At 52.9% G+C, this 26,948-nt stretch overlaps 2 protein-coding genes across 2 annotated transcripts; both read right to left on the reverse strand.

The window, feature by feature from the left end:
- Nucleotides 1–25: 25 nt before the first annotated feature.
- On the reverse strand, nucleotides 26–6,472 carry Ankrd53 (ankyrin repeat domain 53). The gene is made up of 6 exons (XM_052721540.1): nucleotides 6,440–6,472; nucleotides 5,801–6,331; nucleotides 5,316–5,515; nucleotides 3,257–3,421; nucleotides 2,784–2,904; nucleotides 26–1,228 (listed from the first exon to the last, which is right to left on the reverse strand). The coding sequence occupies exons 1-6, from the start codon at nucleotides 6,470–6,472 to the stop codon at nucleotides 530–532; spliced, it is 1,749 nt and encodes a 582-aa protein (XP_052577500.1). The 3' UTR covers nucleotides 26–529.
- On the reverse strand, nucleotides 6,327–25,924 carry Atp6v1b1 (ATPase H+ transporting V1 subunit B1). Its single transcript, XM_052720277.1, has 14 exons — nucleotides 25,807–25,924; nucleotides 19,298–19,353; nucleotides 15,989–16,087; nucleotides 15,739–15,832; nucleotides 15,119–15,196; nucleotides 13,925–14,064; nucleotides 12,979–13,080; nucleotides 12,320–12,417; nucleotides 11,448–11,571; nucleotides 11,061–11,211; nucleotides 10,833–10,915; nucleotides 9,800–9,904; nucleotides 9,518–9,647; nucleotides 6,327–9,432 (listed from the first exon to the last, which is right to left on the reverse strand). The coding sequence occupies exons 1-14, from the start codon at nucleotides 25,922–25,924 to the stop codon at nucleotides 9,269–9,271; spliced, it is 1,542 nt and encodes a 513-aa protein (XP_052576237.1). The 3' UTR covers nucleotides 6,327–9,268.
- Between the last annotated feature and the right edge of the window lie 1,024 nt (nucleotides 25,925–26,948).

The following is a 26,948-nucleotide window of genomic DNA, read 5'->3' on the forward strand; positions in this document are numbered from 1 at the left end:
TCTTTCTCTCCTGGCAGAAATGCTGCCCTGCCTCCTGGAACTGTGGCTTCACACACCTCAGTGGGACCAGGAGCAAGGGGGCAGTGGCACATGGGCAGAGAAGCCTGGTACTGGATATCACATTCGCTGTTCCTCATCCCTAGTCAGGGTCTGCAGCAGACAGGAAGGGAAGGTGGCAGAATTGTTAGGGGGGCCCTGTCCTGGAAGCCTTGTCCCTTGTGTGCTAGGTAGGGGTAGGTTAAGGTAGAGCAGTGAGGACCAGAGGGTTACTTTTACATTACTCTGTCCCAGGACATTATCGACCCTCTACTGAATCTTATTGCTCTGTCCAGATGTGTACATCCCAGGGAGCCAGGCAATTTCTTTGTAGAGAAAAGGTAAGCCTCAGATGTGTGCTCTTGGGAGGAGGGAGTAAGGGCGGCTCCTGCCCTTGGGCTTGGGAATGAGAACGCCATAGGTATTTCTCCAGTCCTTCCGCCACAATATGAATCAACACTTCCGCCTTTGCCAGGAGGGTTCCAAAACAACTTTATGTGAGAACTCCCTTTGAGGGTGGGGCCCCTCCAGTCGGGCAAGCTTTCAGGGTAGCCAGGAAGGGTTCATCAAATGTCTCACGCAGGCTCATAGCCAATGCATTGCTGCAGGTATCTCCCAAATGCCGTTTCTGGGGCACTTTGAGGATGTCAAGTGGATATAAGCCCTGGGGCACTTTCATCCTGTAGGGTTGAGCCCCGGGGTACAGCACCCGGACCATCACCTCAAAAGGCAGCCGGGGTACAGGTGTCACTGAGTGGTTGTCCACTGTGTACAGGCATGCACCTCCCAGGGAATTCCGAGTCACCTCCACAAATCTGCCGAAGTCATGCTCCTTGCAGGGTTCTGGGTGCACGCCCAGGCGTATACCCTGAGGACAGTCAATCTTGGTGACCGGGGAGCTGACGGGGTTATTGCTAAGATTCCACAACTTGGGCCGACTGATGGTGCTCTGCTGCTTGTAGATGGGCTTGGGTGTCACCACAGGTGAGGGCAAGCTTTGCAGTTGAGCCTCCACGGAAGGATAAGTCGGGAAGCTTTTGATAAACTGGGATCTTAGAGTCTTGGAGAGGGCCAATGACCAAGGTTGGACACCAGCCTCTTGTTTGGGTTCAGCGGAGCTCTGGGGCCGGCCCAGCAGCTTGCCTTGGAGCCATGTTCTGAAATGGGCCTGTCTCAGAATTTGTTGTTCTTTCTGTAACAACAAAGGACACAGGGCAGACCCTGAGGCTAGCGCTCTGGGAAACTCCAGGCCTAGTGGGCAATTTGCTGCTTTATGTGAGCCTTGTTCTGAGAGAGTAGGCATCCCTTGTTCTGATTGGGCTCCCAGGCTGTGGAGGAGACAAAAACTTTCATAGGAGACCTCCAGCTTGAGGACAAAGCCGTCATCCCTCCCTAGGGACAGCCTCAAGTTTGCAGGCCTCACTTCCCCTAGAGGTAGTCCCAGCCTCAAGGAGACAGTCAGTCCTACCCTCTGATGGCTCTGGTTTGTCCGCAGAAGGAGAAAAGAGGAAGAGCTAGGAGGCCTGGCATTGGCTGGAAGTAATGAAGGTGCACAGGCTTCTGGGGAGTGACATTGAGGAGGACAGAGCAGCGTGTGGCCGGACTGGGTGGTGGGGACTCAGCCAGAGCTGTCTTTACCACCGCTGGCACTGAAACTTTCCCATGTGGAAGTGTCCCCACCCTATCATCTCAGTGCCTCACTCCTCCACAGTTGCTAAGTAATTGGGTGCTTTGGAGATTGACCCAGCTCCAGAGGCAGACTGATTAGGCTAAGCCAGGAGTCCTAATTCCATCAGCCTTGCGCAGTCCTAAGTCAGGCAGCATCTGGCTTGTTCTTTGTTCTAGTCATTGGAAGAATAGTGGTCATGTGATCCACTGAGGCCAACAAGAGGATCCCGAGGGGAGGTCTGCAGGGAGCTGCTGAGGAGGGGTAGGGTCAACAGAAAACCTGACAGCTCTAAGGGCTAGACAAGGAGGACATCATGAAGAGAGGCTCAGCTGGGACACTGGAAGAGCGTAACAGTGGCAGGGCCCTGAAGTCACTGTAGGATTCATTAGGAATCCATGTTCTTGAGTTCGAGGCCAGTCTGGTCTACAGAGCAGGGGGTAGGGGGGCGAGGAAGGAAGAGGCCCAGCTCCCTCTAAGTTTCCTGTTCTGTTTGAGTGTTGTTATGCTCCCTGATGGCATCTGTTGAGCCCTTCCCCTGTCGTGTTCACTAGCCAAAGCGCTTCACTGCTCTGGACCCTTGCCAAACCTCTAGTCCGTCAAGTCTGATCCCTACGTTTGCTGTTTTCTGCCTCTGTGATGCTCCCGTGCGCCCCATGTATTTTGCACCGTGACTCCTTCTGTGGGTCTCTCCTTCCCTACTCCATATGGATATCAGATGCCTGTCCATCTTCAAAGACACCTCCTTGGCATCCCCTCAGGCACCCTCCTTGACTCTCTCCAGGAGCATAACCTACCCCTCCCTAGCACTAAGCTCCTTGAATAGAGACCATACCTTGCTGGACTTGCAGGGCCTGGCGGGAGCCTAGTGTATAGTGAGGGTAGGGTATCTGAATGCCCCATAATTCAGGTTGCATTCGCTTTCTGGCACAGGACAAGACCTTTGGCCTGAAGGAGTGGTTTATAAGGGAGGATTTGGGAGGGGGCAGGGGTTCCTTCTGTGAGGGAGTCTTCCGACTGCTCCTCTCACCTGGCAGCAGGGCCCAGCCCCGGGGGTTGGGGGGGGGGGGCTCCCCCTTACTTGATACTCGGTCAGGTAGCGGCGCTCCAAAACGGCCAGCTTCCTCTTCAGGGTCTTCAGTTTCCCCATTTCTCGGGCAAAGTCCTTCTTGTTCTGTTTCCACATGGCATCCTTCAAGAACCTGGCACCAAGGTGAGGGTGTGGCATATTACAGTAACTGGGCTGCCCTCAGGGGGTGGGGCGATGAGGGCCAGGGTGGGATGAGTGGAATTGCCGGAGCAGAGAAGAGCAAGGCACCCTCGTCCTATGCCCAGGGACCCTCTGAGGGTGAAGAGGAAAGTTTCTGATGGAGAGTTGGGGGAGGGGAAAAGCAGAGAAGGAGGGCAGTGTTCAATCTAAAGGGGTGAGGTCAGGCCAAACCCATATGGACAATATCCTGCCACGTGCCTCCTCAACCCTCCCCCTAGAGGATCAGTTCTGGGGAAGGGCCTTGCCAGAAGGAACAGCAGCTGGTATGGTTGTCACAGGCTCACCGGGCACAGCTGCGGTGGTTCCAGAGTTTGCAATAGTCGATGGGCTTGCAGCCCATGGCATCCTGGGCGTGCACATTGGCTCCATTCTGCACCAGGACCTTCATACATCCCAGCAGGCCATTACGGGCAGCCAGGTGCAAGGGTGTAGAGCCATGGCATGTCTTACTGTGAGGTATACCACAGGGCAAAGGGTAAAGGGCAGAGGGAAGGGGAAGGGCATCAGATAGGCAGGTAAGCCGGAGTGGGCAGGTTTCCAGTGCCTACTCTGCCACCACCGTGAGGGATCCTGTCCATAACCCTGCTCCTCACCAGGCCTCAAGTTTGTCTTCTCTAAGCTGAGCAGTGCAAATCTAAGCAGAGGATGTGTTTGAACATGACAGCTAGGAGGCTGTGATATGAATATGCCTGGAGGCTCCCTGGGCCGCTTCGGGGCCATCAATCTCATCCGCTTTTGTCTGATTTTTGAGACAAGGTCTCTTGTAGTACAGGTTGATCTCGAATTTGTTATGTAGCCAAGGATGACCTTGAACCCCTCATCCTCCTGTCTGCATCTCCTGAGTGCTGAGTGTACAGATAGATATGGACCACCAAGGCTGGCTCCTCCCTGGCTTTCGGCAAGGTTGGCTCACTTGGTCCTCAGAATGAAGTTAATTTTAATGTGTGTGGTGTGCATATGTGTGTATGCATCGTCACATGTGTGTGTAGGTGTGTGTGCCCGTGCGTGTGTGTGTGTGTGTGTGTGTGTGTGTGTGTGTGTGTGTGTGTGTGTGGTTGACACTGGGTGTCTTTTCCTCTGTTGTCCTCCACCTTATGTGTACAGTGTACAGGCATGGTCTCTCTAACTTGAACTCAGGGCACACTGAATCAGCTAGTCTAGCTAGCCATCTTGCTTGGGATTTCCTGTCTCTGTCTCCCATGGGCTGGAATTACAGGAAGGTCACCATGCCCAACTGGCATTTACATGGATGCTGAGGATTTGAACTCAGGTCCTCACATTTGTACAATGGGTGCTTTACCCATTGAACTTTCTCTTCAGTCTCGATTAGGTTGCAATTAAATATCACCTCCTGGGGCTGGGGATGCACTTCCTTTGACAGAATGCTTGCCTAGCATACATAAAGCCCTGGGTTCAATCCCAGCACTGTATCAAACCAGGTGTAGTGATGCATAACTGGGAAGTGGAGGCATGAGAATCAGAAGTTCAATATCCTCCTTGGCTATCATAGCCAGTTTGAGGGTAGCCTGGACCACATGAAGCACTCAAAAAATAATGAAGAAAGGAATTGCCACTTTCTTAGAAGTTATTGCTTCTTTTAGATAGACCCTTCCCCAGGGATCCCACCCCATCACCCCATTGTTCTCTTCATAACCCAACTCTCAGAATTCTGGCCATTCGTTCATTTATTTGCAATTAGCATACTGTCCAGTCACCAGAAAGTCAGCTCTGTGAGGGCAGAGATGGGCTCCTGTGTCTGTTGCGATGCTCCCAGCTTGGGTGTGGTGCTTGTTAGCACACCGTGAAAGCTTGGTTAGGACTCTGGGTGAACAAGGCAGTCTTTTGGTGTGCCATGCATTTTCCTTGTCATGGAAGTATGGCTGGAGAGATGGCTCAGTGGTTAAGAGAATGTACTGATCTTGCAGGACCTGAGATTGGTTCCCAGCACACAACCGCCTATAACTCAACTCCTTTATCACAACAGCTCTATGGCACAGGCATTCATCCTCCCAGTCTCAACCAAAGACAGCCAGTTCCCAAACTAAGCTACAAACTAGAAATACCTGGGGATTGTCAAGGCTTCCAAAGCCCACAATGCTATCTGTGTACACCTGACTGTGGGGACTAGGGCACTGAGGCTCCTGCAGACCCACAGTTGGCCTGAGCCAAGATTTTGAGAATTGGATCTGCCCTTTCTGGATGCTCAGTCTCTTAAGAACCAGGACACTAAGTGGGTTCCTTGACTGCTTTCTTCAGGCAGAACCCCTCATCTGGTCCTGCAAGACTCCACTTGCCTGGCGACCCAGAGTCCCAAGTGTCTCTCCAACAGTAGGCTGGACTTACGAGTTGATGGCTGCCCCTTTCTTAAGCAGGTAGTCAATGCAGGGGAGGATGTCCGACTTGTTGTCTTTATGGATGACTAGGTGCAGGGGCGTCTGGCCATTGTTGGTGGGCAAATCCACAGGGAACTTGTACTCTTCTATCAAGACCTGAAGGCAGGAAAGCTTGCTTCTCTGCGCTGCGAAGTGGATGGCTGTGAAGCCCTGAGGAGTGGAGTGGAGAGCGCAGGAGAAGGCTCAGCAGGATTGGGGCGGGGCCCACAACCCTGCCTCTGTCTTGGGGTTGCCCTCTTTGTTCCCTGTGTCGCTGGAGGGGCTCACAGTCCTTCATCCCCTACCTCTCTGCTTCCAAATGGGCCTTCTATGGATGGGTAATTAGGACCAAGGCATAGAAAAAGTCACCTCGGAGCTCCTCAGCGGCAGTTCATCTGGTAGCCTCTCTTAGGTGTTGGGGAATTTCAGTCCCTGCCTCCACGCTGCAGGCTTTACCTTGTCGTCGACTGTGATCTCCTTGCGCTCCCGATTCAGGCAGAACCGAAGCCAGTCTACATTGCCCACCGAGGCTGCGAACAACTCGGAGTAGCTTGGAATCGCTTTGTAGTTCAACGACTCTGAAGGGCTAGAATTGGCCGGGCAGGGGTGAGTGGGAGGGCTGGGAACCTCCCCGGGTTTCCCTGCGCCCCCACCGGCCCGCACACCTGCCCACCTGGGCTGTGAGAACTCGGGATCGTGTGTGTGTTCTGTCTGCTGTGTGCTGCCCGGTGCAGCGGAACTGGACTTCTCTTTTCTGCCCGAGCCCTTTCCGGAATGCAAGGACCCTGTCCCGCGCCTCGGTGTAGCAACGCTCACAGAGGTCGCGCGGGCATTGGAACTACCACGGCTGTGCGCACAAGGCTGCGCGGGGCGGGGCCCACGACCCACCCCCGTCCCCCGGGTGGCGCCTCCACCGCCTTTGGCCCCAGCCAGGACTTGGGGGAGGGTCAGAGCCCTCAATCCTGGAAACTCTGCACTCCGGGCACACTACACACTTAGTCTATAGTGGGATCACATAGGAATGAAACGGAAAGTGTGACTGGGAAATGGAATCTGGCCATCTCTGCCCATAGAAAGCAGGGTCCGGTGCCACACGCACACGAAGTGCGTTTGTATTTGAAGTTGCATTATGAACTAGCTGCCCTTGAAATTCCACGTGCTAAATTATTACGTCCTCACAGCAGCATCATAATGGACAACCGCTACGTCACACAGGCCTTCCAAAGCAGAACCGCTCCACTTGGTACTTTTCTTGGGAAATGGAAGGATACAGAGTTTCAGGGTAGCCTGGGCTATGCGTCAGATCTTATCTCAGAAAAGTACCAGACATGGTGGTGTAAGCCTGCATGCAATGCTGCATTCCAGAGTTAGCATTATTAGAACACAGTAGACACTAAGAGGCAAGGTATTGGTTTAAATATTAAGGCAACTCCACGTAGTTAAAAGGGAGGTTTATTTTGTGGGGTAACTTACAAGTGAAGGGATAGGTTACAGGGTCTGGGAAAGGTGTAGTGGAGTCCAGCTGTCCAGTGTTCTCTGGAGAACTCTGCTCGGTCTACCTCCAGCGTCCAGGATCCAGTTACGGAAGCCTCAAAGTGGGTGGTACTTCCAGGTCAAAGCTGGACTGGCTACCCACTACAGCAAGGCCCAGTTGGGGGAAGTGGGGGCCTGTGATGTGCCTTTGGAGTATATGTGTGCCCCAGGAAAACTGAAAGGAGAAGGGTACCCTAAGATGTGCAGAGGTACAAATAGAGATTCTTGGGGGCTGGGGGTATGGCTCAGGAGTTAAGAGCACTTGCTGATCTTTCAGAGGGGTTAGGTTCGGTTGCCAGCACCCATCATGATGACTCACAACCACCTGGAACTCCAGTTCCAGGATTTCCAATGCTGTCTTCTGATCTCTAAGGGCATCCGGTATGTAAGTGGTGCACATATATAAATGCAGTCAAAACACTCATATGCATAAAGTAAATCTAAATTTTAAAAAATGCTGATTCTCCAGCCAGAAGCAGATTTCTCTAGACTCCTGCACTGTACATTGTGTCACTAAGCCATGTGATGTTTAAACTTGTGGAAGTGGACTCTCGGAGGGGGGCCCTCCTGTCCCAGACTTTACGATGTTTATTTTAAATGTTTGGGACTGGAGAGATGTCTCCGTAGTTAAGAACAGTTGCTGACTTTCTAGAGGACCTAGGTTTGGCTCCTAGCACCCACATGGCAGCTTTCAACTGTCTGTAACTCCAGTTCCAGACGATCTGATGCCCCCTTCTGGCCTCCCCTAACACCAGGCACACATGTGGTGCACACACACACATGCAGGCAAAACATCCATCCATATAAAAATTAAAAATAAATCTCAAAATAAATAATAATCTCCAAAACAGCTTTTCCTGGAGCAATGTGGGCCTCTAGCTCTGGGCCAGGGTTTGGGAGAGGCAGCAAAGTGGCCCAGGAGTTTGTGTCTTAGCTAGAAGGTGTTTCCAACAGATGTTGCAATTATTTATCCCATGATATAAAAAATGCCTATAATCTCTTCACGGTCCTTCCGACACCTAAGCTACTTTGAATTGGGTTTCTGTCCTTTTCAGGAAAGCCTGACTAGTGAAAAGTTCTTTGGTTAACTCCTCCATGGGGTACAGTGATTAGGACTGGTGTGGTGGCCCCTGGAATGAGCTGTGTGGGCTACGGCTCCATGACACTCAAGGGTGTTGAGAGTCATCTCTGCACTCTCGGGCAACAGCAAATAAATGAGAGTCAGGATTTATGCCTGGACTGCCAGGCCTGGCTTGTCTGAGTAGGGGCATCCCTGCATGGGGCTAGGACTGGGTGCTCACCATCACTTTCCTGCTATGGCTTTAGCACATGCTGCTATACGGGGCGTATGCTTCTGATACCAGGGCAGAGGTAGGAACGGAGCTGGCTCCCAGCAGCCAGTGTGCTCTGGCTGTGCTGGCAATGGGCAGGAAACAGAGCTTCCGGGTCAGTGTCCTGGGTGCCAGGAGAGCTAATGTGGTCTTTGTGGGGTGGGCGTCTGTGTTTGGGAGAGAACTGGGATGATAAGTCCTAGCAGGTAGGGCAGAGAACATTTGCTTGTAGGATCAGATTGGAGGAAGACGGGTGTCTGGGGTGTGAGCAGCGCTGAGGAGAGAGGTCTGAGCAGGGCTGAACCCTGGAGAGAGGACATGTTCCAGAAAACTCTGTGGCCTCTCCCCATCTGCTTTCCTTAGCACTCCATTGCCACGCCCATTCTGAACAGGTCCTTCAAATGAGCCTCAGAACAGTTCCTGAAGATCAAAGAGGCCTGCTGGGCAGATATATCGTCCCTTCCAGATGGCCAGTTTCCTTGTGGCTGGCAGATCAAAGAGTTTATTTAATCACCTACCATGGAAGTACCATGACAGTCCAAAATGATCCCAAGAGGCATCCAGAATGAAAGGCTTTGGGGTCTGGGGAGATGGCACGATTGGTAAGGTGTTTACCACACAAGTGTGAGGACCTGAGTTCAGATCCCCAGAACCCATGAGCACTAGGATTAAAAGCATACTCCACTATGCCCAACAAGACTTTTCTTTTTTTAATACTTTTACAAACTGCATGGTATCATCTACACCTTCAACAATTAGCACATTTTTCTCAATCTTGTTTTCACTGGAGACAAATTCATCTCAGTTACTGTTTTTGTTTTCCATTTCAGTTATATCTATGGAGGCAGGGCTTCTAAAATACAAGTACAGGACAGAGGTGGAGTTCAGTAGTAGAGTACCTGCTTAATAGTCTGAAGCACTCCTACCCCCACCCCGCGCCGCTTTTATTCTCAGCATGCCCCTAAAAAGAGCTCCACCCTCACCAAAAGACACTCCTGTCAACGCAGGGCTTAAGACACGGGTTTGACCACGAACTAGAAGGCTGCAGACTGGGGCTGCTCTAGAGCGCGGTATCGGACGCGGGGTCCTGCTGCGCCCCCTGGCGGGAGTAGAACTCGTCCGTCATGCTCTGCGGGATGCGCTTCAGCATCTCTTTAGGGAAGATGCGCAGCAGTTTCCAGCCCAGGTCCAGCGATTCGAACACGGTGCGGTTCTCGTAGGGACCTGGGGACCACGCAGGAGCGTAAAGGCTTCCTGTCCAGAAGAGAAGGGCCAGGTGGTCCCAGCCCCGCCCCCCGCCGCGCCCCACCTTGGGTGATGAAGTTCTTCTCGAACTTCTGCAGAAACTCCAGGTAGAGCAGGTCCTCTGAGGTGAGTGCCTCCTCCCCCACCACCGCTTTCATGGCTTGCACGTCCTTCCCGATGGCGTAGCAGGCATACTACGGAAGGGCAGTGTGGGCTCACCACCCCTGTAGGCTGAGCTCCACTTGCTGGGGACCAGCTTTGCGCTGACAGGAACTTCTTGTCCAGGTGGGGCTCTGAACTCCACCTTTTAAATCGGGGTTACCGCATCCACTGCCCCTCTCCTTACCAGCTGGTTGGAGACATCTCCGTGGTCCTTTCTGGTCATGCCCTCGCCTATGGCCGACTTCATCAGCCGTGACAGGGAAGGGAGCACGTTGATGGGGGGATAGACCTGGGGAGCAGAAGAGAGTAGCATGTGACAGGACCCAGGCTCTCCTTTCATTCACCTGCTCCTCCACACCCTTCTCAGAAGACTCCTATTCATCCTACAGAAAAGTGAGCGGCTACACTCCGCCTGCTCTATCCCCCATAGAGTCCAGGCCTTGATTACTAGGTGGAAGACAGTCATATAGGCGAGTCTATACAGGAAGGAAGCTGGAGCTAGGCGCAATGAGGTGAAATTCGTTAATGAAACACAATTTCAAAACATTTGATATTTGTACAAGCAAGTTGAAGCTTCATAGTGTGTGTGTGTGTGTGTGTGTGTGTGTGTGTGTGTGTGTGCATGTTTTGAGACAGTGTCTTGTAGCCCAGGCTATCTGGATTCAGACGTGCTTTGTAACTAAGGATGGCCTTGAACTTCTGATCTTCCTGCCTCCACCTCCCTAGCACTAGGATTACAGGCTTGTGCTAGGTTTGCAGGCTGTGTTGTTGCCTGTATTATGTAGTGTGGGGATGGAACCCAGGCTTCCTACATGCTGGGCAGGCTCTTAACCAAATGAGCTACAGCCCCAGCCCTGTTACCCCTATTTAGTGTCACCAAAGCTAATAACTGTGAGTGGAAGAGAAATGCTTTATATTTAGTGCTTTCCATATGCTTCATATATACTAATGCACCCCCCCCCCCAGTACATTGGTGTGATACATAAACATGGACCCAGGGATTAGCATCATTTTCTCTAGGTCCTATGGCCAAGTGGGCTAGCCTATGGCTAGCTGTGAAGCACAGGCTCCCCCAGTGCCTAGCTCCTGACGGTGTGACTTGGGGCAGACCTCTCCTCCTTCTTGCACAGGAGTGATACCTAACTCTTTTTCCATGTCTTGGCCGCAGGGGAGCAGATGTGGGGAGAAAGGAGGCGGCTATTGGGAAGGAACAGTACCTGCCGGTTGTGTAGCTGTCTGTCCACATAAATTTGTCCCTCTGTGATGAAGCCAGTCAAGTCTGGGATGGGGTGGGTGATATCTGCAAGCAAATACCCTGTCCTCAGTGTATGGGGCTGGGGTTCTCATCTACTTGGGGACACATGAGTTCTTTCAGCATGGGGATGATGGGGTGGCTGGTCGAAATGGAGAGTGGGTTCTGGAGGGCAGGGGATGCTGAAGACTACCATCATTGGGCATGGTGAGAATGGGGATCTGCGTGATGGAGCCACCCCGGCCCTCCACGCGGCCAGCTCGCTCATAGATGGTGGCCAAGTCTGTGTACATATATCCAGGAAAGCCACGGCGCCCTGGCACTTCCTCTCTGGCAGCTGAGACCTGCAATACCCACAATAGCAGGTATGTCAGAAGATGAAAGGCTAGACTCAGGAAGGGAGATTAGGAGGTTGGACTGAGGGGACAGAAGAGGAGTGCCCAGCCTGTGATTGAGCCCTGAGACTTGCTGAGAGGAGCATGCCTAGATGAGTGAATTATTTTGTTTATCAGGGTGGATGTGAGGCCAAGGGAGAAACAAGGAGGGGTGGTTTGAATCTGACACCCCTCAGCCAACACACCTCCCGCAAAGCCTCTGCATAGGAGCTCATATCAGTTAATATGACCAGCACATGCTTCTCACACTGGTAGGCAAGGAACTCAGCTGTGGTCAGGGCCAGACGAGGGGTGATGATCCGTTCAATCCTGGAAGCCAAGCATGACAGGGCTCAGGGAGCCTGGGGGCCCAAGCCTGGGCCCACGAAGCCCCAGAATGGAGTGTAAGGTTGGCTGGGAGGTGGCAGGGGAACAGATAAAATGAGCCCCGCCCAGGGCTCCTGGTCAAGACAATGGTTCCTAACAGTGGGCACTTCCTGGCAATACTGATGCTCCCTTGCCCACTGTCCAAGGTGAGCCAAAAATGTGCCTTTCCTGCTTGAAGCCATCCTGAGCATGCTTCCTTTAGCTGGCCATTTCAGTTCTGGGCTCTGGGCCTGTGGCTCTTCCCCTAGCAATGCTATCTCGGCCTCCAGAATTCTGTTATTTAGTTTGAGGGTACCCTTAATACCTAGGATAGGTTATTAGATTTTTAATGTCATCCATGTGAACCCCAGATTGAAAGTCCCATCTTCAAAACTTTCAAAATAGAGCATTTTCTGAATAAATGCCACAAACAGTGGCCTCTCCAGATTGACCTTGTTCAGGCGACACAGGGATGAGAGGTCCCTGACTTGGACAGCTGCTGTGGCACAGGTATGAGGAACTCAGAGGGCAGGTGGGGTCCTGGTCTGGCTCCCTGGCATGGCCCAGGCCTCAGTTTCCCTATCTGTACAACCAAGAGTTATTCTCACAGCTCTAGCCCATGGCTGTGGTTCTGGGATGTCCTGAACCCCAGTATCCCAGGCCTAGGAAAGGGGAAGGCCCCAAGGGCAGTCTGAGCATAGGAAGGACTCACGTAGGATCATTGGCCAAGTTCAGGAAGAGGCAGACGTTTCCCATGGTTCCATTCTGCTCGAAATCTGACTTGAAGAACCTGGCTGTCTCCATGTTCACCTAGACACATAGCCAGGGGAGCTGTGGGCAGGCCGTGTGGCCGAGAGCTGGGCTTAGCCATGACCAGCTTTTCTCAGCAAAACTTGGGGACTGACAGCTTCACAGTCATTGGCTGTACAGGTGAATAGTCAATGAGGTGGCCATAGGGCCCAAGAAGGACTCATCAGGTCCCCTACAAAACTCAGCCTTTTTAACCTTCAGCTTCTTCTTGTCCCTCTCTTGGCCAGCTACTTCCTGACCCAGCCCCCCAGCCTCCGATTGCACTCTCTGAGGACCCTTGGCATCCTTTTTCAGAAGATATCTTGTCTCTGTAGGTTCCCTGGGCTCCTCCTCCAGGCCAAGTATGGCCCTGGGATGCCTCAAGGGTCACTCTGACCTGGTCACTGAGTCCATCCCTGCCCCCTTTAGCCATGCTGGGGTCTCTGCCTCCAGACTGGCCTGAACTTTAGGGGCTTCTCAGGGTGCAGGACTCAGTGTCCCCCATCAGAATAGGCTGTGCTAGAGCCAAGGCAGGCAAGGCTATTTCTCACCATTTCCAGACTTGCCTCCAGCTCCCCTTACCCCCATGGCTGCAAAGACAATGGCGAAGTTGTCCTCATGGTAATCCAGCACAGCCTTGGACTTCTTCACCAGCCCGGCTTGGCGACAGATCTGGGCAGCAATCTGAGACAGGATGGGCCAGGAGGGAGGCTGTCAGGGCCAGAGCCCTGGGACATCTGGCCCGCTGAGCATCACTACGGAGGATGGATGTTACAAACGGGGTGGGGAGAGTCCAAGCCCCGAAGAGTGAGGGACTGCCCTGGATCCTGCAGTCTTTCTCAGGGTTGGGGATGGTCTCTTCTTTGGCTACTAAGGAGTTGAAGGCACCTGTCACAAGGAGCAGGGCAGCATCCCCAAAGAGCAACAGTCTTGTGTGAATTTGGGCAGTTTAGCTTAGGATAGCTGAGCCTTTCAGAGCCTGCACCTCCCACAGCCTGCTGGAGCCATATGAGACTAGAATGTGTGTGACTGTGAGAGCCCTCTGTCCTTGTCCTGAATCAAGATGTGGTGGGGAGGGAGACTCTCGAAAGAGAGTGGGCACAGTAAGGAATGGTGAGGAGGGATATCTAGAAACCTTGTCACACCAGTGGCTCTGAGAGGACCGCGCGGTTCTTGTCTGGTGGTGGTGGTGGTGGTGGTGGTGGTGGTGGTCAGGCAGACACAAGTACAAGGACCGCCTGACACAGGCTGCCAGCTGAGCGGGGCTTCTACACTGGAGTCTACTCGGGCTCTCTGAAGCCAGTGAGCGCTCCATTCACTAGGGACAGCATGCAGCCCTTTCCAGGGGCCATGTGTGACTGTATGTGTTGGGGGTGTCTCTCATGCCACCCTGACCCGGAGCTGTCAGGAAACACCAGCCAGGGTGGATGCTGGTCATTCCTACTCTTTGCTTGGCACAGAAGTGCTTGGTACTAGGCTGGAAGCCCAGGCTTCTGCTTGTCTCCATCCTTGGTTATGCGTCCCTCACCTCATTGTGAGGGAGCCCAGCTGCAGAGAAGATGGGGATCTTCTGGCCACGGGCGATGCTGTTCATGACATCAATGGGGGAGATTCCTGTCTGGATCATCTCCTCGGGGTAGATTCGGTCATGAGGGTTGATGGGCTGGCCTGGGAGGGGTGACCATACAGGTTCAGGCTCCAGCCCTTCTACCACCAACCACCACTGTCTCTCTCTGCCAACCAGCTCTTCAACAGCCCCTTCTGCAACAACGGAACTATGTGTGCAGCATCACCCGGGCACCTGTGGCTCTTGTGCATGTGAGATGCAATTGAAAGATGAAATATCCTTTCATTTGAATTGGTTCAAGTTTAAAAAGCTGTTTTCTCCATGCTATCTTTTTTTTTTTTTTTTAGTTTTTTTTTTTTAGTTTTTCTGAGACAGGGTTTCTCTGCGTAGCTTTACGCCTTTCCTGGATCTCGCTCAGTAGACCAGGCTGGCCTTGAACTCACAGAGATCCACCTGGCTCTGCCTCCCGAGTGCTGGGATTAAAGGCGTGCGCCACCACCGCCCGGCTTCTCCATGCTATCTTAGATAGCATTGCCTGTAGTGGGTAGCCATTCCAACCTTGATCTGGAAGTTCCAACCCCCATTGAGGCCTCGGTAACTGTCACGCCCTAGCATCTTAGCTAGACAGCCCCCCCTCAACACCTAGGCACCTGAGGGGTGTTCAGAGGACCAGAGGGTGACTCAAAGACTATGTGTGAACAGACATGTGCTTTGCCACTAGCTTGCTGTGTGGCCTTGATCAGTGGGTGGGGGAGGCTCCACCAGCCTCCATTACTGCCTTCGAAAACTGGTGGGTGGGGCAGTCAGAAAGGTCTCCTGAAGAATAGCTGGGGTTCTAGGAAAGGATCCTCTACTGTGAGCCTCCCGTCCCCAGCTCCCAGGATAGAGCACAGGGAACTGAAGGCCACAGGGCATGGCTGGAGGTGCTGCGCAATGATAGAATGGAGTGCTGGGGCGGTTTTGGGTTCTATGGTGGATCTGGGGAGGGAGGCCTTTGCTGATCTGCCAGTTCATCTGGCCAGCTGTGGGGCTAGCACTGCCTGGCCTAGGTCCGTGCAGGACTTCCAAGGGTAGGTCGCAGAAATGATGGCTCGGGTGGGCAGGTGCTAGGGCTGTGTCCTCAAAGCCATGCAGGGTGAGCTTCCACTCTCTTACCGTTGATGTCCAGGAAGTCCTCTGCCATGACAACAGGCCCTTTGTCAATGGGCTTGCCAGAGCCATTGAAAATCCGACCTGGGAGGGACAAGGGGTTCAGGAAGGTGTCAGGGCTCCCAGCCTGTGCACGGCCACCAGCTCCACATACTCCTCCAGAATCCCATCACCCTGTGTTCCCCGCCTCCTCAGCCCCCCCCCCCCCCCCACCATCACACATGCCTGACTTCTGTGACTGTCCCTGCCAAGGGCAGGGTGTCTTCCTTCCTTTGCTGTGAATTTTCACAGGCAAGGCATTTTGGAGTCACCCTGACCACTGGCCTGGGCCCAGGTTGATCACTAATCAGAGGATCAGGCCAGGGAAGGAAGGGCTTAGTCATCCCTTTCAGCCTGGCCCCCGAGTAGGTGGCTTCCAGCTGCTCCTGTAATGACTTAACCTCACGCCTTCATTATTGAGCGTGTTCTCTATGTTGGGCCCTGCACTAGGGATGGGAGCTAGAGAGAGAGAACAACCTCTGGCTTCGGAAGGCACGCAGGAAACATGCGTACAGGCAGCGAAGGGCTTGACTAGAGAAGCCAGGAGGGAAAGACGGAGGAGCACCCACCCCGCCCTCCACTCTCACCCAGCATGTCCTCAGACACAGGGGTCCGCAGGATGTCCCCTGTGAATTCACAGGTGGTCTTCTGGGAGTCAATCCCTGAGGTCCCTTCAAACACCTGTGAGTTAGGGATTGTGGTGAGGGGCTAGCTGGGAAGAATGGGCCGCCCACTGTAGGCACTCAGGGCATAGCTCTGAGCAGGGTACTCTCTGGGAAACAGGCCATTCCTCCCTCCAAGGCTTGTGAGATAGGATGGGAACATTGGCACACTTACCTGGACAATGGCTTTGGTCCCAGCCACTTCCAGCACTTGGCCACTCCTCTGAGTCCCATCCGGGAGGGTAAAGTTGACAATCTCAGCGTACTGGGCAAACTGTCGGGGAGAAGAGCCACCCAAGGGGACGCTCCTGTCACTTCCCATCTCTTCTTCTGGTCTCGAGTTACTGCCTGTCTTATTGTGCCCAGATGTGGGGAAGGGGCTTTGTTTGGGAGGGGGCACCCTGGAGATAACTGGGGCTTTAATCAGAAGCACGTGTTAGATCCAAATCTCTTTTCTTAGTGCAAGTTTATGGCAGCTGTCTAATTACTTACACGGCTTACTGAGCCCTCAAGTCATTAACACATGAGCCTTAGTTTTCTCCTCTTTAAAACAAGGGTGCTAAGAATAAGCCCCACCCCACAAGGCTGCCGTGACCAGGATGGGAACCCTACAATCAAGCTGTCAGCACAGCTCCAGGTGGGGTGGGATGGGAGGGGGGTGACTCAGTAGCACAAAGTGGCCATTGTGGCCAGCCAGGTCTCCTGAGCACGAAGGAGGAGCACACTTGTCACCAGAAGAAAGACTCCCTGTTTTCTAGGTGTCACTGAACCAGTGACAGCCTATTCCTAGCTATGGAGCTGGGATTGGCATCTGTGTAATGGTTAAGAATTTAAACAAAAATCAGGTTAATAAACAAAATATACAAGGGACTTCTATGATGAAAAGGATTTGATTAAAACATTTGAATAGGCATTTCTCTAAAGATGCAGATATGGCCAGTAGTCAGGTGGCAACATGTTCATGGCCATTCTCCTTGGTCAACAAGAAAATGCAAATCAAAACCATGATGAAGTACTGCCGCACACCTGCTAGGGTGGCTGAAAAAGAAAAAGCAGATGTTAACACACACTGCTGAAGATATGGAGAAATCAGAATCCTCTGTATTCTCCTGGGTGGAGTATAAACCAAAGCACTTGGTTTACACTTGGTAACATGCAGCTCCTCAAAAGGTTAGAATAGAGTCACCATTTGACCTAAGCAGATTTACTCTTAGATATCTACCTGAGAAATAAACCCATATATATCCACATAAAGTCTTGAATGTGAGTGCTCATGGAAGCATTATTCAGAATAGCAATAAAGAAGAAAGAAAGGAAGGAAGGAAAGAAGGAAGGAAGGAAGGAAGGAAGAGAGAGAAAGAAAGAAAAAGTAAGAAAGAGAAAAGGAAGGAAGGAAGGGAAGAAAGACAACAGGCCGGGGATCTGGTACCAGAGGGTCCGATGCTGTCTTCTGGTCTCTGTGGACACTGCACTCATATGCATACACACACACACACACATACACACAAATAAAAAATCTTTAAAAGAAAAAGAGAACAAATATCTATTAGAAAAAGAACCTATAACAAGCTCTACTAATCATATTCAGAAAACAATAAAGAAATATATATATATATATATAAAGAATTTAGAAGAAATGAATGAAGACTTAAGAGAATACAACTCAAACCAAAACCAATTAAAAATTAATAGAAAGAATGATCTTATAAATTTTTTTTGAGCCAAGATCCCTGGCTATCCTGAAACTTGATATGTAGACCAGGCTGGACTTGAACTCACAGAGATCCTCCTGCCTGTCTCCGGAGTGATGGGATTAAAGACTTGTACCATCTTGGAAGATTCTGTAATTTTTAAAAACTTTTTCACATTAATTTTTCCATGTGCTTTTACTCAATTCAGTCAGACCACAAGTTTATTTCATTTTTTACAGGTAAAGATGAACTTACATAAATAATGAGAGAATCAGTATAAAAGGATGTGGATTCGTGAACTATTTGTTACAGTGGAACCCATAAACAGAATGGGATTGTGGAATAAATCTATATTTTTTTTCTCTGTGACAAAATTCCTGACCAGAGCAACTTAAGGAAGGCTTTGTTTGGCCCTTGGTCTGAGAGGATGCCGTTCATCATGATGTGAAAGGCTTGAGACATAGCTTGAGGTTACAGGGAGAGATGAATCCAGTGCTGGGCTTCCCATCTCCCTTTTCCCTTTTTATTCAGCCTGGGACTCCCTTATGGAGTGGTGCCATTGATATTCTGGGCAAGTCTTCCATTCTCAAGTGCACCTCTCTGGAAATGCCCCTCACAGACACACCTAGTCTCCTAGGTGATTCTAAAATCCAGTGCAGTTGACATTTAGCACAAGTATCAGTATATTCGGAAACACAACCTGCTAGGCCACCATCCAGCAGGGGTACATGTGTCTCTCTGCACATGCGCTGTTCACCTGAATATGAACATAGCCTGCAGGTCTCACACAACTGTCCCGTGGGCTGGAGACAAAGGGACAGATGGTTAACTGTCTTTCCTTTGTTTCTCTGGGTACAAGGAGCATGTATTATTTTTTGTTACTAAAATGTAATAACATTAGGTGACATGTTATAATGCCACAAGTTATCATAGTCATGGCTGTCAGTCTGTCCCCTGATGGCCACACGCTCCTGACCTTATGAATCTGGGGAATGTGGCGGATGGACTAGTGACTAAGGTGGGCCACTCCCCCAGGGCCTTCCCTGCTCAGATTTGCAGCGATGACGGCCACTGATGGCGGTGTTGTTTGCACTGGTGAAAAGAAAGACGCGAAGGTGTCCCCTTCTCCAAGCGAGCACTTTCTAGGCCCTGCGGTAGGCTTGCTCGAGGAGAGGCCCTCCCCAACCCGAATCCGAGGTGGTAGGAGGTGCGGAAGTCCAGCCGTTTGGCGCCTCAACCACAAGATGGCGCGCAAGAGCAGAGAGACAGAGGGACGTCCGCGAAATGAGATCTACCGCAAAAGTCCCGCTCTTTTCCTCCCCCCTCTGCTCCCTGTGAACCTGAGTCTCTGAAACCACCCCTGTCCTCAGTGATTGTCAGCCTGAAGAGGAAAATTTCAGGCCAGAGAACGCTAATTTGGGCCTAAAAGAAGCAAGGCAATAAACCCGCTCAACAAAATATGGCAGGGAAAGAAATGCAGCTCAGGATAGAGTGCTGGCCTGGCCTGCATGAGGCCCTGGGCTTGATCTCTTGCGAGTGGGTCGGGGCAGGGAGAGGGAGAGGGAGAGGGGGAAACTGGCCGATGAACAGAATTTCCAGGGCCAGCACTCACTAGGCCCCAGCCTTGAGTACTGGTGGTTTTTACAGCCTCCCACAGACAAATTGTGAAGAAGAAACTTGGCAGGAGACTTGAGGGGTGACAGAGTTAGGATAAAACAAGGCCCCTGGATGGGCAGCTTAAAAGAAACCCTGAGTATGGCCTAGAAGCCAGGAAGGAGACTGAAGACTCTTACCTTGACCTGGTCGAGCACCACTAGAGGCCCATTGACGCTGCACACGGTCCTGTAGGCTGGGGGAGGGGAGGAGTGGGTCAGCATCTCACCTCTGAATCCCGCTATGTTCTACCTCCAAGGAGAATGTATGCATGTGTGCACACGTGTGTGTGCGCACACACACACACACACACACATTCACTGAGACACACATTTACTGAGACACACACACACACACACACACACAGAGAGAGAGAGAGAGAGAGAGAGAGAGAGAGAGAGAGAGAGAGAGAGAGAGAGAGAGAAGCATCCTGTCTCCTGCCCTCTGTGCACCCCCACCTCCTCCTCAGCCTGGGCCATCAGGGTCATTAGCTGTGACAGCGCCAGCCACCATTGCTGTAAGGGTCAAGCCCCTGCCACAGACCCCCCACTGTCTCAACACCTGCAGGATGCTGGAGGAGGGCATGAGGGCAGAGGCCTCCTCAGAGTCCTGCCCAGGCCTGCTGAGCTCTCCACTCCGTGTGTGCTTCCCCTCTGGCCTCAACCCCCACCTCACCTACTCCCTCTTCCCAACTCCACTTGAATGTTCCAAAGGCGTCTGGGGCACAGCCGTGGCCTCCTGGGCCCTTCCCCAGGCCCCCATTGCCAGCCCTTCACCCTGCACTGATGAGCTCTGTGGGGTGAGGGGTGCTGCCCCCCTCTGCTTCCTCCACCAAGCCCTGGCCAGGTCCCCCCAGCACACTGGGCATCCTAGTGGGTAGAGGAGGGTGATACCAAGAAGAAACACACACACACACACACACACACACACACACACACACACCCCACTGAGAAGAAAGCTCAGCTCCCAGGGTAAGATCCAAGGACAGTCAGCTACGAAGCCTGCCTCTGGTCCTCCTGGGGCTAGCTCAGGGACTCTGAGGAGGCTGTGGTCTCTTGACTGGCAATGGAGTACCAAAGCTAGTCTCTCCCAGGGATTCTATGAAGCACCAGTAATACAGTGGAGACAAGTAATTTGCCCAAACCGGATGAGTGGGGTGCTGAGAAGGAATTGGGTCACTCACAGACCACGGAGCTCAGGGGAGGTGGGCACCATGGGCCTGGGACTGGTATGCTTGTGGCACATCTTGGGAAGGGGCTGCCCTGGGCCCTCCATCAGCCCACACTGTCCCACAGTGTGCCTGACCCCAGAGGAAGCCAGTGTCCCTGTTCATGCCTTCCCAGGCACTGAAGCTGTTTCACAGCACATCCACCAGAAAGAGCAAATGCACAAGGCCATTCTTCCGCTGGTCTTTGCAAGGACCCTCCTACTGTAAGGACTACCTGGAAAACTCAAGGCTGAGCCCGGGCTTGCCCGAGTAGGACGCTCCGTTCCCTCCCAGAGCTACCTATTGCCCCTGTATCATCTACCTGCTGTCTTCCCTCAGCCCCTGAAGGAAGTCCGCCTTTATCTGAGGCAGGATCCAGGAGAAGCCTCTCCTGGTGAAGGGCCAGCTCCTTACCCTACATTTGTCTCTCAGGCTAGCCCCACCACCCATGTGCAATGGCTCCTTCTCAGCCTCTCTCCCTCCCCTGCACTCACTCTCACAAGAGGACTACTACATCATCAGGCACACTCCCTTTCTTCCATATGTAGGGTCCTTGGAAGAAACCCACAAGGTCCCCCACTGAAGGGCTTCTTACAGATCAGCCAGGCTCTGCTCCTTCCCTCTCACTTCCTGTTCCCTGGGAATCTTCCCTCCTCCCTTCCTTTCTTCAAATCCTAGCTGTTGAATGCCATCCCACCGCCACTAGCAAAGGCAGATAAATGACAACTCAAATGTAGAGCCTAATGTCCGAAGGCAGGGACAGAAAGAACGTGGCATTGGGAAACTATGAGAAACTACAGGGATGTCTAGGTGGGACAGATCAGGATGGGCTAGTGAGATGAAGGTGGGGTGGATGGGCCACGTGGAGGGCAAGATGGGCAAGAGGTAGGTGCAAAGCCAGCAGGCAGAAGAGATGAAGGATGGGATGGGCCAGGGACCAGAGTGAATGTTCAGGGAAGAGGCATTCTTAAGTCAGGGGACGGAGTTAAGGGGAGCCTTCCAGCCAGCCCCAGCGAGTTGAGGGAAGTGCCCATGGCAGAGTTGAAAGAAGCCCTGATTGCTAGCTGCTCAGTGCCTTAGGGGACAGAGAGGAGGGAGGTGACTCAGGACTCCTCTAGGCTGGCCTCCAGTGTGGGGAGAGCTGTCAGACATGGTCTCTGCTGTCCCTGCTCAGCACAAGGCTGGCACTCCGTACATTGGGCTGACTGAATTCTGGAAGGCACTAACTGGTTCTATCAGTTCATTATTCCCTTATGTCCCCATCAGACCAACAGGTATCCCCACCTTAGCCTCAAACCGATGGGAGTCCTGATGCCCAGCACAAGGGCCACACCCCCAGCTGCTGCCTGCTGAGGACCACAGAGGAAAAGATGAGAGAGAATATGTATAGTATTGAGGGTGGTGGTTTGGGGGGCCACAACAGACACTCTGATGGAATTTACACTGTGAGGATGGAACAGAGTGGAGCTGGTGACACCAGCAGAGACAGGGCCAGGACCATCACCCGACCAGGGTGGGGAAACTTTTGGACTGGCAGGTAAGTGTTCCCAAGCCTGGGGAGAGCTGGCATTTTGCTAGATCCACAGAGTTGGGGAAAGACAGCAGTGAGTCTGGAGTCAAGAGACTCCAGGGTGTGTGGGTCAGAGTAAGTGGCTTGTCTCGGGAGAGAGAGCCACAAAGCCCAAAGGGATCACGTTTGGTTTCACAACCTTGGGAGACAGGCCTTTCCCTTTCTTCTTTGCCAGCCTGCTCCCGGACTTCATGATTCACAGCTCAGCCTGAGAAATCTCTGTTAATCCTGAGGTCCAGCAAGTCCACCTGGAGAGAGGGTACCTGGAGATGGAGGTTAGGGATTGGAGGCTGGGCACCCTGCCTGGGTGAAGGAGGAAGGAGTGGAGGCCATGCTGGGCACCCTGCCTGATGTCAAGGGGGAGAGACAGTGCTGGGTGGCCTGCCTGGCTCTCTGGGAGTCAGGTTGGGAGATCTTAGCTTCTGTTAGGCCAGACCACATGGCGATCACTGTGAGATCTCTGAGTCTCCACTCAGCATCCCAGCCTTCTTTCCAGACCGCAGGATCCACTCGCTAGCTCAAGGCAGGAACGGCAGAGTGGCCGGAGGAAGGCACAGCTCTCTGCATTGAGGCCCTCACTGTAGAAAACTACCCAAGTACCATTTTCTATTCAACACAGGACTGCAAGTCCTTCAGGCGGTACCCTTGCCTACCTCCTGCAGTGCTTCTCACAATGTCTCCTCTGGAAATCCCCAAGACCACAGACTGGTACCCTGAGGGATTGTAGACCCCAGCACAGGACTAGATCTTTTCTCAGAGCCCGTCTGGTTTTATTGGATTTTTTATTTTATTTATTTTTGTGTATGTGTGACAAGGTTTCACTCTATAGTCCAGGCTTCCCTCAAACTCACTATTCTATCGCAGGCTGACCTCAAACTCTTGACAATCCTCCTGCCTCATCCTCCTGAGTGTTGGGATCATAGGTGTGCCAGCACTCCCACCTTCGGGTTGTCCAGTTAGGACTCAGGCAAAGGGAAACTGAGCAACGGAGATGTCTTTGACTGGTGGGCACCCTGACTGTGCCCCTTGCATGGGGAGGCAAGCTAAAGTGTGGGGGGGGTCCAGCTGGCGCTGGGGCACTCGGGGATTAAGGCACTGCCCACCCAGGGATGTCCCACTTGACCCTGAAGAAAGACACAGGGTGATGAGCTGCCAAGAGAGCCCTGGCTCCGCTGACCTCAGGGCATTCCCTCAATGGACTTTCCCCAGACTTAGCAGACACTCTCCCCCTCTGCTCACCCCCTCCCATTGTCTCTGACACTGGGGGCTGCAGTGTGGAGGAGAGCTCCCTACCCCCACCTCCCCACAGCTCCGGTCAAAGGCTCAGCAGGGCGCCTACGAGGTTCTAATTAGTGCCTGACCAGCTACACCTGCTGTGTCCTGTCTCCCTCCCCCAGCAGGCTGGAGGCCAGGGTGGGGGCAAGCCTAGGGCAGCAGGTCCTGCTCCTCCACCCCCTGTCCCAGCTGGGGGGACTAGGGGAGGGGGTCCTTACTGGAAGATGGGGGTCTTAGAGTCAGAACCTGCTTGTTCAGACTCTACTGTAACTACCTCCCCTTTGGCTCTCAAACCCTGGAGGAATGGCCTGACCTGGCCCCATCCCTCCAACTAGGCTGTCACTTGTCCTTTTGCACCTTTGCACACCTGTACTCACCCCCACGTGCAATGCTCCACATCTCCCCAGTGATCCCATGAAGCCGCACTGCCTCTACAATAAGCCAAGGCACTTGGGGAGTCCGGGCAGTTCCGCTGAAGGAAGGCCCTGCTTCTCAAGGTGGTTATTGCCAGCGCTCATGTCCAATCCCAACTCTGCCCTCCTCCTCCTTTCTGGCCAGCTCTGTCCCTCAGCATTAAGTCACCCTTCCAGCTGCAGCTGTGCCCTGGGATGACCAGACGACCTCTATGCAAGACCACAGGAGCCCTGGGGCCCCTGACCTCTGGACTGGCCCATCTCCTAGGCTCCCTCTCCAGTTCTTCAGCCTGAGCTTAGGGCCTGGAGTTTCAGAGTAAAGGGCCTGGCTGGAGGAGGAGGGCAGAGGGGGCACAGCATCCTTGTCTTGGGGGGGGGCAACAGTCCTGGGGAGGGGGCTCCAGTCACTCCTACCCTTGGCCTCATTCTCCTAGGAAGAACTGCACCCAGGTACCCAAGATGGACAGAGGGGTATGGGGAACTAGGCTGAGCCAGGCTAGGAGGGTGTCCTGGAGGGCTAGCCCAGCCCCTAGGCTATCCATAGTCTTTGCTCTGTCACTGTGGCTGTGATCTTGTTGTCTTGGGTGGGGGTGGGTGGGTGGGTGTCAGAACCTGCAGGGTGTTGACAATAAATAAGTGGCTGGCTGGAGGAAACTGGTAGAGGCTGCTCTAGCTTGAGCCCTCCCACCTGGAAGAAAACGTGGGGTGAGGGGAGGCCGCACAAAGGTTGTACCAGGAGATCCTTGTAGATCCCTGCAAGGCCGCATTCCAGAAGGAAAGCTGAGCCTGGAGGTCCAGGCCCCTGCCCCACCCAACCTGGCAGCTCTCCTTTGCCCACAGGTGGTTGGGCCTGCAGGGGCAGGGTATCACATGGCCCAAACCCTGGGCATAATGAGGCCCCTCTTGCCACTGATTTCTGGGCCCTAGTGACTCCAGCTTTTGCCTGGGGGGCTCTCTCTAGACTCTGTATGTCCATGAGGCAGGGCCTCCAGGCCTCCTTGAGAAATCTGGCTTGCCCCCTTTCATCTTTTTCCCCCAGCTGGTGCGTGCTGTACCTGTCTCGCTCAGCCTCAGCTGGGCTGGGCACCCAGGGCTCTGCTCCCTGAAGGCTGAAAGGCCTGAGATCAGCTGTTGGCTATCCTGTATGTATCCACACCTCCCCTGTGGGGCTGGGTAGCTTTGCAGTCAGGGTGAAGAAGGGTTGACTGTGTCTAGCTCCTTCCCCTCACCCAACAAACACACCCTGTTAGGAGCCTCAGGCTCTGCTCAGCCGAGGCCACTCAGGCTGGTTTACTCCAGTGAGCTGGGCTGCCTGAGACTTTACCAGGCTAGGGAGAGTGACCTTGGACAAGAACATGGGGGGTGACTTTGACCCTGTGGACCTCCCCAGGTTTTCTGTCCCTGACCTGGACTTGGCTCGCCCTTACAGATCAGACACAGACAACATGAGAAAGACACACCATGTGTAAACAGGTCCATGCTCTTACCCCAGCCGTATACACAGATTACCACAGCTATGTGTGTTCTCATACACCATGTAAGCATAAAGCCACGTGTTCTCTCCCCTTGAACACACGTGCACACCATATCCAAGTGCGCACACACATATACATTCACCTCACCTCCACCCTGTGTGTACAAGCATGCACACACACGCTGTTGCACATCCCGCCCTCACTCCCAGGTGGAGAATGCCCTTCTAGTACATGCTTCTATATACAGATTCTCTCCCCTAGAAAATGATGCAGGCACAGCACACTGGTTACTGAATTCCTCAAACCAAGTGCCCACTGACTATATTGCTACATACGAACCTGCAGACCCATTTGCCCACTCATACATGCCCATATGTGTTCTTGTTCTCTCCCTCCCTCTCTCTCCCCTCTCTCTGTCTCTCCCTCTCTCTCTCTCCTCTCTCTATCTCTGTCTCCCTCAAGCTCTCTCTGGACCTTGGGTCTTAGACAGGATCCTGATGGTAACAGTTGCTACTCAGCCCTCTCCTACACCTGAACGGGGAGCTCCATCCCTCCACCTGCAGAGGTGACCTAGGCACAGGCTATGCCACCGCATGGCTTCACTGGACCCAGAGCCCCCTGGTCTCCTTAGGTCTTGGTCCTCCTTTTCAGAGGTAAAAGCAGAATCCCAGCAGCCCTCTCCCCTCACCAGCTGGACATGAATACTCACTGACACGGGGGTGGGTGATGTAGTTTCGGGTCACAACCTGCACATGCTCTTGAGCTGTGACTGGGTCGCAGCCATTGCTGGTGAATCCCCCAGGCCTGTCGTCTGCTTTCGTGGCCATGGTGTGTGGAGAGCTGGGAGTCAGTGCCTGAGAAAACTGGTGGCAACTCTAAGACTTCAGTTCCAGCTGGAGCAGGCTGCTCAGCCTGTGCCAGCGGCCACCCCTCCCTTCCTTCTGTCCCTGCTCCCCCCTCCTCTGCCAGGTTGACTGTAAACAGGGAAGCTGGCACGCACCAACTCTGAAGGTTTCTCAAGCACAGGCTGAGCAGATCCTGTAGTGGCTGGCCCCCGGTGCCAGGTGCTGAAGGCTCACAATGACAGACAGAGCGGGGTGCACAGCATTTTTCTAATTTCTATGCCCCCCCCCCCAGTTCCCACAGTGAGTGTGGCTTCAGCTTTACCTACTTTCGGCAAGTCCTTGTCCCTCACCATATCATTCTTTGGTCTCCTCATGCTCTATTTCTGGCAGATTGTCTTTTCACTGTCCTTACACCCTGCACCCTTTGTCCTGAGTCATACTGGGTGCTCCTTCCTCTCCAATTCCATCACCTTGTCGTCTGTAAAGGCTCATCTCCTGGCCAGTCACAGGCCACCTCCTGCAGGAAGCTACCATGTTCCCTGGATCAGTCTGCGCTGTCTTCCTGCTCACTCCCTTGAGCACTGGTCCATTTCAGGTCTCTGCTCTCTCTCTCAAGCATCCCATTATGTCAAAGAACTCTGCTGTTAAGGGCTGGGTATGGCTATGAGGGATCAGAGTTCTGACTGCATGCTTCCATGAGGCTACACCACAGGTGAAATGACGTGAGCTTCCTTCCGCCCGTGGTCCCAGCATTACTTTTCTGTGTGATAAACGCTAGGTATTAAAAATTGCTACCATTGTGAGCAATTAGGTGTGATGGTTAACTTTGACTGCCAGCTTGACAGGACTTAGAAGCATCTAGGAAATATACACAGCCCTCCCAACTCCTGCCATCCCCATGCCTTTCCTACCATACCGCAATCTCAAATCATGATCCAAAATAAACTTTCCCTTTGCCAAGTACTTTGTCATAGCAATGAAAAAGTAACTAATACAGAAACTGGCA

Source organism: Peromyscus californicus, unplaced genomic scaffold (assembly GCF_007827085.1).
Source record: "Peromyscus californicus insignis strain IS unplaced genomic scaffold, ASM782708v3 Scaffold_6__1_contigs__length_162567912, whole genome shotgun sequence".
In the NCBI taxonomy this organism is placed as follows: Eukaryota; Metazoa; Chordata; class Mammalia; order Rodentia; family Cricetidae; genus Peromyscus; species Peromyscus californicus.

Coding starts and splice junctions, on each gene's coding strand:
- Atp6v1b1 (XM_052720277.1), bottom strand. CDS start 25,924: ATGGCCACGAAAGCAGACGACAGGCCTGGGGGATTCACCAGCAATGGC. Junction 13,081..13,924: donor CTGGGCTCCCTCACAATGAG/GTGAGGGACGCA, acceptor ATCCTGTCTCAG/ATTGCTGCCCAGATCTGTCG. Junction 10,916..11,060: donor TCTCACCATGCCCAATGATG/GTAGTCTTCAGC, acceptor ATTTGCTTGCAG/ATATCACCCACCCCATCCCA.
- Ankrd53 (XM_052721540.1), bottom strand. CDS start 6,472: ATGCAACTTCAAATACAAACGCACTTCGTGTGC. Junction 5,516..5,800: donor AGATCACAGTCGACGACAAG/GTAAAGCCTGCA, acceptor TCCACTCCTCAG/GGCTTCACAGCCATCCACTT. Junction 3,422..5,315: donor AAAGGGGCAGCCATCAACTC/GTAAGTCCAGCC, acceptor TATACCTCACAG/TAAGACATGCCATGGCTCTA.